An 11081-nucleotide genomic window follows, 5' to 3' on the forward strand; every position below is an offset into this window, starting at 1 on the left:
TTGTGTGGGCGGGACAATGCTGGGTGCTCACTGCTCAGACAGAGGCAGAAAGCAGAGCAGCTTGTGAAGACTTTCAAACTCGTTCGGTACGCCTGAATACAAATACACGTACTGTTACACCCAAGGGAGTAGGTTTGATTTTGAGATTGGTGGGGACACAAAAGTGCTCCAAGGCAGCACTCTGAAAGTTTACTTTTTTTTTTTTTTTTACATTAGCAATCATAATTTCAGGTCATGCAGATGTTATAGTGTAAAGTAACTAAAATGAAAGCAAAGGAGACAACTTGGAAGAGTTCTCATCTTTACTCTTTAGTGCAAGTGTGCATCATACTGTCAATCAACATAGTCTACTGTCCATCAACAACTGTCCATCATACTGTCAATCAACATAGTCTACTGTCCATCAACAACTGTCCATCATACTGTCAATCAACATAGCCTACTGTCCATCAACAACATCAGAAATACATTCATGCAATACAACATTGGAAATAAACATAAATGAACTATAATAATCTTTTCCCCAACTTGTGTTTAAATCACTCACAATTTTTCCCTTCATCTACTTCTTTCTATTGCTGCTTTTGTACTGTAAATATGTTACGTGAAACTAAAAAAATTCAAAAAATAAAACGGAAAGGTGAAATCCGGCGATCTGATTGGCTGTTAACCGTGGTTTAAATATTGAGCACGGCTACTATTCTAAAGCCTGATCACAGCGCCTCAGGCACGTATGACTGCTATGAATGGAAGTTGTTGTCATGTATCCATGACAACGGACTGTTGCAGTCCGTAGAAAAAGACAGCTGATGTTTTTACAATGTTAAAAAACGGACTAAAGTAGTTGAATTTACATGTTTAAGGTTAACTTTCAGGGTTAACAATGGTAGAGGGGACTGAGCATTGACTTTCACCTGGAAAAAAAGCGGAGGAAAAGACGAGATGCAGTGCTAATTTGGAGCTAATGTCTGGATAGGTGGGACTATTTTTTCCACAGTGAGGAGTGACAGCGGGGACAGCCAATCACACGTAAGTTAGCATGAAAGCGGCAACCAATCAGGGAGCGATATTTAGGTTAGAGGCGGGACTTCTAGCAGAGACCGACATTTAACCCTGTCTGTGCCATAATCATTGACTAAATATTACGGGCAGCGCTTGTATTGATAGTGACTACACAGTATTGGTAGTGACTACACAGTATTGGTAGGTCACGTGTCCCTAGCATCCCTACCCAATCCTACGCCCTTGGTTACACCCCTAATAAAGAAGTTATCGATGCTTTTGATCAGAAGGAGCTGCGCATGGACGTCATTTATAAGTAAAGGTAAGTCCATAACGTTTTTTTTTTTTATTAAATGTGCTTTTGGTGATGGTATCCTTACATCACACTCACATTTATAAGCGCAGGCCTAGATTTACCGCATGCCTTTGGTAAGCGCCTGAGTGAGAAGAGATTTTAAAATAATTAGCGGATGCTTGCATTTACCGCATGCCTTTGGTAAACGCAGGAGTGAGAAGAGGTTTTCAATTAATTAGCGCCTCGGCGGCAATTGAAGGAAATACAGTAACCTATGACACAATGTTTTCTGTGATGATGTGTCTGTGCGTTTGTGTGTACCTGCTTTAACTTCCACCGTGCCGTGGTCAGTGCTGCTTTGACCTTTACTGTCCGTTACGGTCAGGGTAAATTTGTACCTGCCCTCCACCAGGTTTCCCAAAAACAAGACTGCTTGGTGATCGGAGTTTTTCAGCACATCCTGTGGAAAAAGCCGTCGTCATGATTGCACATTCAACACCAGTTCTCCAAAGTTGGCGCTGTTATGAAATTATTCGATTCTAAGTCGTCCGTTTTATAAAAGTGGTCATGAAAACTATCAACAAAGTAATGATGTGTTGACTTACCCCGGCCGCGGGGCTGCTGTCGTCTCTGGTCCACAGGTAGCTGACACCACCTTTGTCGTCGGTAGAGTGAGATCCATCTAGGGTGGCTGTTCGCACGGGCAGAGTGACGGAAGGACTGGAAACCACGTGCGCCACGGGAGGCTGGTCCACTTCTATGGAACGTGAACAATTGGGTACGATTATTTTGTGGATTCCAGTGTTCTAAAGCACTGGTTCTCAACCTTTTTTCAGCGATGTACCCCCTGGGAACATGTTTTTAATTCAAGTACCCCCTAATCACAGCAAAGCATTTTTGGTTGAAAAAAAGAGATAAAGTAGTAAAATACAGCACTATGTCATCAGTTTCTGATTTATTAAATTGTATAACAGTGTGAAATATTGCTCATTTGTAGTGGTCTTTCTTGAACTATTTGTAAAAAAAATTATAAAAATAAATATATACTAATTTGAAAAATAAACAAGTGATTCAATTCTAAATGCAGATTTCTCCACATAGAAGTAATCATCAACTTAAAGTGTCCTCTTTGGGGATTGTAATAGAGATCCATCTGGATTCATCAACTTACTTCTAAACATTTCTTCACCAAAAAAGAAATCTTTAACATCAATATTTATGGAACATGTCCACAAACAATCTAGCTGTCAACACTGAATATTGCATTGTTGTATTTATTTTCACAATTTATGAAGTTAAATTCATATTTTGTTGAAGTATTATTATTCAATAAATATATTTATAAAGGATTTTTGAATTGTTGCTTTTTTTCAATAAATGCATTAATAAAGGATTTTTGAATTGTTGCTATTTTTAGAATATTTAAAAAAAATCTCACGTACCCCTTGGCATACCTTCAAGTACCCCCAGGGGTACGCGTACCCCCATTTGAGAACCACTGTTCTAAAGGCTGTCACTGGTGGTTTCTAAAATCGGGTTATCACCTCTAAAAAAAAAAAAAGTAAATATCCTGTTTCAGAAGTTTTAATAGATAAATATTCTAAAAGTATTATTTTATGCTGTATGATCAATAAAGAAGTATCTTAGGTCTACATTATTCTGCTTTGCTGAATTACAGCCTGATATAATGAGAAAACAGTGCGACACGGTTAGGTCAGTACAGAAATAGCTTCAAAATAAAAGCATGCGTGTACTACTAACAAACAACTAATAACCAACTCAGTGGCCTAGTGGTTAGAGCAGGGGTAGGGAACCTATGGCTCTAGAGCCAGATGTGGCTCTTTTGATGACTGCATCTGGCTCTCAGATAAATCTGAGCTGACATTGCTTAACACGATAATTATGAATAATTTCACTGGTAATCACAGTGCTAAAAATAACGAGCACAATATAAAACATTGTCATGCATTTATATCCATCCATCCGTTTTCTACCGCACCTGTTCAAGAAGTCGCATTCATGGTAAGAAATATTTTATGTCACGATGGGGGGGTTGCAGCTTGCTGCGGGGTCGTTCTCCCAGGAAGGCAGACGGACTACACAGGACATGGCATTTAGGTATAAACATGATTTAATTTTAACTAAAAAAATATACAAAAAAAAATCCCTCACAGTGGAGGCACAACTCGGGCTAAAGAACAAAGCTAATGCATAAACAGACCAAGAACATAAATCAAACAAAACTTACTTGGCATGGCATGAAGCACGAAACTATGGCAAGGCATGAAACAAGTCAGCACAGTGCGACTGACTGGCAAAGACGAGCTTAAATACTGCCTCTGGTTAGTGCTCGGGAAGCAGGTGAGCAGACATTTTGTCCACCAGGGACAGGTGGACAAAATGAGTAACCAAGGTTGAGGTGGGCGGGTTGGGTTGAGTTGGGGAGTATATATTGTAGCATCCCAGAAGAGTTAGTGCTGCAAGGGGTTCTGGGTATTTGCTCTGTTGTGCTTTATGTTGTGTTACGGTGCGGATGTTCTCCCGAAATGTGTTTGTCATTCTTGTTTGGTTCACAGCGTGGCGCATATTTGTAACTGTTAAAGTTGTTTGTACGGCCACCCTCAGTGTGACCTATATGGCTGTTGACCAAGTATGCCTTGCATTCACTTGTGAGTGTGAAAAGCTGTAGATATTATGTGATTGGGCCGGCATGCAAAGGCAATGCCTTTAATGCACGCCTCCAATATTGATGTCAGGGAGAAATTCAGGAGAATGGTTGCCCGCCGGGAGATTTTCGGGAGAGGCACTGAAATTCTGGAGTCTCCCGGGAAAATTGGGAGGGTTGGCAAGTATGACTGGGAGACGCAACTGCTCTGTACTTTTCCCTACGTCCGTGTACCACTCCTTACAGCGGCGTTATAAAAAGTCATACATTTTTCTTTTTGAAACCGATAATTTCCGATATTACATTTTAAAGCATTTATCGGCCAATAATGTTGGCAGTCTGATATTATCGGACATCTCTAATCATAGCTTATGTCGACATGAGTAGGTCTGTCCAAGAGGCATCGGCTTAAACAAGTTCCACTGTAATATAAAATACATTTAACTACAAATTGCTTCATTGAATCTTTTTTACATTTTGTGTGCTTTTTTAATTTGTTCTTTCTGTAATTATTCTTTTTGTAATTATGCTTGTATGACAACTTTTAAATGATATTCTAAAGATTGTCAATTGCTTCTTAGATTTTATTTTACTTACGTTCTCGTTATTTTGGCCTTATTTCTTATGACAGCTGTTTTTACACCGAGACACATTTCTTGTAACGTGTAAATGTACTTCACAAAAATAATGATTCTGAAATTATAGCCACCAGCTAGCTATTTTCTTCCTTAGTTTTCAGCTAGCAATTAGCGCGCCAGTTGTCAGCTAGAAATTAATGGCGCAAGCTGACGATTATTAGCACATTAGTTGTCGGCCAGCAATTAGCGCATCAGTTGTCAGCAAGCGATTAGCTAGCAATTAGCGCAGTAGTTACCAGCTAGCTATTAGCAGCGCTGTAATACAATTTTTTAAATACCGTATTTCTTTGAAAACACTGTTTTAGTAGGGGGGTCCCTGCTCCATCTCTATATCAGTTTAGGGGTCTTAGGCCTGTAAAAGGGTGAAGACCCCTGATCTAAACCACAAGAAAGTGTTTTATATGTTAATTAAAATCATCATAAACTTGTGTTAGTTATTTGCAATTGCAAATAAATGACGCCCCCATACCTTCTCTGACGATGACCGTGACCGTGTCGCTACTCTGCAGCTTCCTCTCATCCGTCACAGTCAGGGTGAATTCGTAGGTCCCAACCTCCAGACCGGTCACCGTGGCAACAACACTGTCGGCGTTGTCAATCTTCACACCCTCTGGGCCACTGGCAGAGGAAGACAGGGAAACTGTGACGGAGAGAAATCACTGCAGGAAGGAAGAATTAAGCAAACATAATCTTCTTCTCATACATGTTTGACATATACGGTCATGTCCTCGGCACACATGCTGACGCCAACATCAGCGGCTGTGGACATGACCAAAATCAGGGGGGGGCGGGGAACCACACAAAACCACAACCAAAGTGAAACCGATGTTTTTCCCGGTGGTTAACAGAAAAAATGAATGTGTGCATTCAGAATCCAGGTTATACTGTCATGCCTTCCCATATGCAGATCACGCACTGTGTGCAGGGCCCCTTTTTGCATGAATAAGCGCATGTAAAATGTCAATTAATGCATGACATTTTACCGCCAACATATTCCGAGCCCCTTCCTGCTCCGTTGTTGATGAGAATAGGATGGCCAATTCCCCCAGGTACATCCTCATCATGCCCGGAGGTGCACAGTGGGAATGTCCCAGGAACGTAAGCAACTTTTTCCCAACTATGTCAAATTTGTTGTTTTTCATTATTTATTATTGAGCAAATTATTTCTTATGAACTTGTTCTAGTACAAAACATGCATCAATTTAAATTTGATTTCAAAAGCATTTAAAAATAAATAAATAAATAAAATTTAAGTGACGGCCTTTTGTGTCCCAAATAAGCCAGGGCTGGCATGGCTTGCATTTCTAAGCTGTTTTGCACTAAACAGGACGTTACTGAGTGCATATTTGAATGCGGTGTAATTAGACCAAGGCTCCGTGAACTTTTTGACCCGGGGGCCATATTGGATTAAAAAAAAAAATTTGACCAGGGGCCCAGATCAATTGATTTATCCATATAGCCTGGCCAAATCTATATTATATACCGGTATATATATATATATATATATATATATATACACACATACATACATGTGTGTGTATAAACACACACACAAAAAAAAAATATATATATATATATATATATATATAAAATCGGTTTCACTGCAGATTAGACGAATTGCCTTTTCCTTACACTGAACAAAAAAAAGTCATGTCCACTGATTTGTTTAAAAACTCTGCACTCTGGAGTCTATTTTAAGTTTCCCCAAAGATTTTGTAATTTTTTTTGCCTCGTGCACTAATTGACTGAAAGGGCGCACCCTTGCTGCACAGTCATTGCAATGCAAGCGTGATGATATATATATATATATATATATATATATATATATATAGTGAAGAAAATAAGTATTTGAACACCCTATTTTGCAAGTTCTCCCACTTAGAAATCATGGAGGGGTCTGAAATGTTGACAGTAGGTGCATGTCCACTGTATGACAGATAACCTAAAAAGAAAAATTCAGAAATCACAATCTATGATTTTTTAACAATTTATTTGTGTGATACAGCTGAAAATAAGTATTTGAACACCAACATTAATATTTGGTAGAGTAGCCATTGTTTGCAATTACAGAGGTCAAATGTTTCCTGTAGTTCTTCAGCAGGTTTGCACAGACTGCAGGAGGGACTTTGTCCCACTCCTCCACACAGATCTTCTCTGGATCAGTCAGGCTTCTGGGCTGTCGCTGAGTAACACAGACTTTCAGCTCCCTCCAAATATGTTCAATTGGATTTAGTTCTGCAGTCTGGCTAGGCCACTCCGGCACCTTGATATGGTTCTTATGAAGCCCCTTCTTGGTTTTCCTGGCTGTGTGCTTTGAGTAATTGTCATGTTGGAAGATCCAGCCACGACTCATCTTCAATGATCTGACTGAGGAAAGGAGGTTTTTGGCCGAAATCTCACAATGCATGGCTGCAGTCATCCTCTCCTTAATACAGTACAGTCGTCCTGTCCCATGAGCAGAAAAACACCCCCAAATCATGATGCTACCACCCCCATACTTCAGAGCAGGGATGGTGTTCTTGGGATGGTACGCATCATTCTTCTTCCTCCAAACACGCATAGTGGAATTATGACCAAAATGGTAAATTTTGGTCTCATTTGTCCACAAAACTTTCTCCCATGACTCTTCTGGATCATCCAAATTGTCATTGAGAGACTTAAGACGGGCCTTAACATGTTCTGGTTTAAGCAGGGGAACCTTCCTTGCCATGCATGATTTCAAACCATGATGTCTTAGTGTATTACCAACAGTCACCATGGAAACAGTGGTCCCAGCTCTTTTCAGGTCATTGACCAAGTCCTGCCGTGTAGTCCTGGGCTGATTCCTCACCTTTCTTAGCATCATTGAGACCCCACCGGGTGATATCTTGCACGGGGCTCCACTCCCATTGAGATTGAGCGTCATGTTTAGCTTCTTCCATTTTCTAATGATTGCTCCAACAGTGGACCTTTTTTCACCAAGCTGCTTGGCAATTTCTCCAGAGCCCTTACCATCCTTGTGGAGTTGTACAATTTTGTGTCTGGTGTCTTTGGACAGCTCTTTGCTCTTAGCCATGCTGAATGTTTGGGTCTTACTGATTGTATGGGGTGGACAGGTGTCTTTATGCAGCTAACCACCTCACACAGGTGCATCTGATTCAGGATGATACAGTGGAGGAGGAGGACTTTTAAAGGTGGACTAACAGGTCTTTGAGGGTCAGAATTCTAGCTGCTAGACAGGTGTTCAAATACTTATTTTCAGCTGTATCACACGAATAAATTGTTAAAAAAATCATAGATTGTGATTTCTGGATTTTTCTTTTTAGATTATCTGTCATACAGTGGACATGCACCTACTGTCAACATTTCAGATCCCTTCATGATTTCTAAGTGGGAGAACTTGCAAAATAGCAGGGTGTTCAAATACTTATTTTCTTCACTGTATATATATATATATATAAATATATATATATACATATATATATATATATTTTTTTTTTCTTTAAAGTTTTTTTTTTTTTTTTTTTTACTCGCTGGTCTGTATCCGGCCCGCAGGCCGTAGCTTGGGGACCACTGAACAAGAAAATGGCAATGTTGTGTTTTAATGCTGCTTATGTTGACAATACTACAACAGAAGTCGACATAAGGGCACTGCTTTTTCATTGAAATGACCTCTTTTGTTGTCAAATGTTCCAATGACAACAGCCATTGACCATGTATGTCGACATCAACTTAACCGGGCACATTTTAGTAAGATGACGGTGGGCTGGGACTTTTGCTGGACGGTATCACGAGATGATGCATGGATGTATGCTTCAGTCAATCACTGACCTGCTCTGTTTCCAGTGGAAGGTGACGATCTTCTGGTCATCCCTGCTCTTACTGCCATCAAGCGTAGTTCGATCAACTGGCAGCGTCAGTTCCTTTTCGGGCCCCGCGTCTGCTTTTGGTGGCTTATTGTTTTCTGGAGGCAATATGAGAAAGCACATAAGAATCCATCTTTCATGACAATCACGCAATTGTGTGAGGATGAGTACAAAATAGGCACCCACCAAATTCCATTGGTACTACTTCAGTTCGATCCACGTAAAACCAAACGGTGCCTTTTTTCAATACCTTAGTTCAGGGGTGTCGAACAAGTTTTCATGGAGGGGCCACATTGCAGTCATGGCTGCCCTCAGAGGGTCGCTTCTAACAGTGAATGCAAAAATATAAAAGTATATTGGCCTCATGATATGTCCATGGATGAAGTGCTGGCTGTCCAGAACTGGGACCCGGGGTGGACCGCTCGCCTTTGCATCGGTTGGGGACATCTCTGCTGACCTGTCTCCTCTCGGCCCCACTATGGATTGGACTCTCACTATTATATTAGATCCACTATGGACTGGACTTTCACAATATTATGCTAGACCCACTTGACGTCCATTGCACCGGTCTCCCCTAGAGGAGGGGAGGGGTCACCCACATCTGCGGTCCTCTCCAAGGTTTCTCCCTGATATGGGATCTGAACAGAGGATGTCGTTGTGGCTTGTGCAGCCCTTTGAGACACTTGTAATTTAGGGGTATACAAATAAACATTGATTGATTGATATTATTGCCTCTACATTTGGTTATTTGATTTTTGTACATACAAATTGATGGATAACTTACTTTGAAATTGTAAGTCAAGGTGACAAGCAGATATTTATTATTATTTTTAGTAACTATTTTTATCACATTCGAATCTAATTTTTTTTTAGTCATTTGAAAAAAAATATATTTTTTTTTGATAAATTAAGAAAAAAACATTTTTCAGGCCATCTGTATGCTGACTTGGTGCATGATTGTGTCATACGCCAGCAACCAAAAGGAGATTTTGTAACCTGATTGCTGTTTTTTTTAAGGCGTTATTATACTAAATAATACATTGCAAAAATCAGTTTGAATCGGGAACACTTGAATCAAGTATCAATTATGAATCAAATCCTCACCCCAAATATCGGAATCAATGGCAAGGCGCCCAAAGATTCACACCAATAACAATTGAATATTTGTATATATATATATATATGTTTCTAACATATGAAACGTCATGTATAAATGTTTTTCTGTCAAAATGGAAACAATGAAAACATTTAGTAAGAAAGATGAAGTATCTACAATATTCCCCAGTTTTCGCAGGCCACATTAAATGAAGTGGCCCCCGGGTCTTGACTTTGACACGTGTGCCTTAGTTTCACGTGAAATCAAATCCGGTTGCAGACTCGTCACCATTTGCAGACTAAAGGAAATTAAACACTCAAGTAGCACTCAGGGTAAACTCCTCCAAACTCCCTCAAAGTAATGTTGCAATTTTCAATCAATGTTTATTTATATAGCCCTAAATCACAAGTGTCTCAAAGGGCTGCACAAACCACAACGACATCCTCGGTGGAGCCCACATAAGGGCAAGGAAAAACTCACCCCAGTGAACACTAACAAAGCAGGTAAGCTTGGTAGAAAACGCTCAAACGTAAAAATGGCTCCAATATTCCAAAATGGGCTAGCTTGATGCTAATTTACATTGGATTTGCAATAGATGGACCAGTATTGGCATTTGCAATTTTACATGGCAATTTCAAAACCTCCAAAATTGGTAATGCATACTACAAATAAGATGACTGCTACAAACAAACAGCTGGTGTTTATTACACCCAATACTTGCAGTATAAACACTTTGTAGGGAGCAAAATAACATTCCGTTTCCTAGTCAGACAACATACCACTGATAGCCTATATCAGTGGTTCTCAGCCTTTTTTCAGTGATGTACCCCGTGAACATGTTTTTAATTCAAGTACCCCCTAATCACAGCAAAGCATTTTTGGTTGAAAAAAAGAGATAAAGTAGTAAAATACAGCACTATGTCATCAGTTTCTAATTTATTAAATTGTATAACAGTGCAAAATATTGCTCATTTGTAGTGGTCTTTCTTGAACTATTTGGACAAAAAGATATAAAAATAACAAAAAACTTGTTGAAAAATAAACAAGTGAGATGTTTTTAAATGCAGATTTCTCCACATAGAAGTAATCATCAACTTAAAGTGCCCTCTTTGGGGATTGTAATAGAGATCCATCTGGATTCATCAACTTACTTCTAAACATTTCTTCACAAAAAAATAAATCTTTAACATCAATATTTATGGAACATGTCCACAAAAAATCTAGCTGTCAACACTGAATATTACATTGTTGAATTTTTTTTCACAGTTTATGAACTTACATTCATATTTTGCTGAAGTATTATTCAATAAATGTATTTGTAAAGAATTTTTGAATTGTTGCTATTTTTAAAATATTTTTAAAAAATCTCCCGTACCCCTTGGCATACCTTCAAGTACCCCCACTTGAGAACCACTGGCCTATATACTGCCATCTAATGTCTTGGAGATGCAACTGTATAGCAAAGAGACTCAAATGGTCTTAAAAAACAAGATATAACTGGACAACACATTTATCATAATCAGTTAATTTTTTTAAATGT

The 11081-nt window shown here is 39.2% G+C and overlaps 1 protein-coding gene across 2 annotated transcripts in view; it reads right to left on the reverse strand.

The window, feature by feature from the left end:
* The window catches only part of LOC133539556 (dyslexia-associated protein KIAA0319-like protein), a 56234-nt gene that overhangs the window by 16028 nt on the left and 29125 nt on the right, over nt 1–11081 (reverse strand). For both annotated transcript variants that reach the window (XM_061881554.1, XM_061881553.1), the window contains exons 16-19: nt 8411–8543; nt 5070–5218; nt 1903–2054; nt 1619–1757 (exon numbers count right to left, since the gene is read on the reverse strand). In XM_061881554.1, coding sequence (XP_061737538.1) covers nt 1619–1757; nt 1903–2054; nt 5070–5218; nt 8411–8543 — 573 coding nt within the window. The remainder of the gene's footprint in view (nt 1–1618; nt 1758–1902; nt 2055–5069; nt 5219–8410; nt 8544–11081) is intronic.

This window comes from Nerophis ophidion, linkage group LG21 (assembly GCF_033978795.1).
Source record: "Nerophis ophidion isolate RoL-2023_Sa linkage group LG21, RoL_Noph_v1.0, whole genome shotgun sequence".
Taxonomy (NCBI): Eukaryota; Metazoa; Chordata; class Actinopteri; order Syngnathiformes; family Syngnathidae; genus Nerophis; species Nerophis ophidion.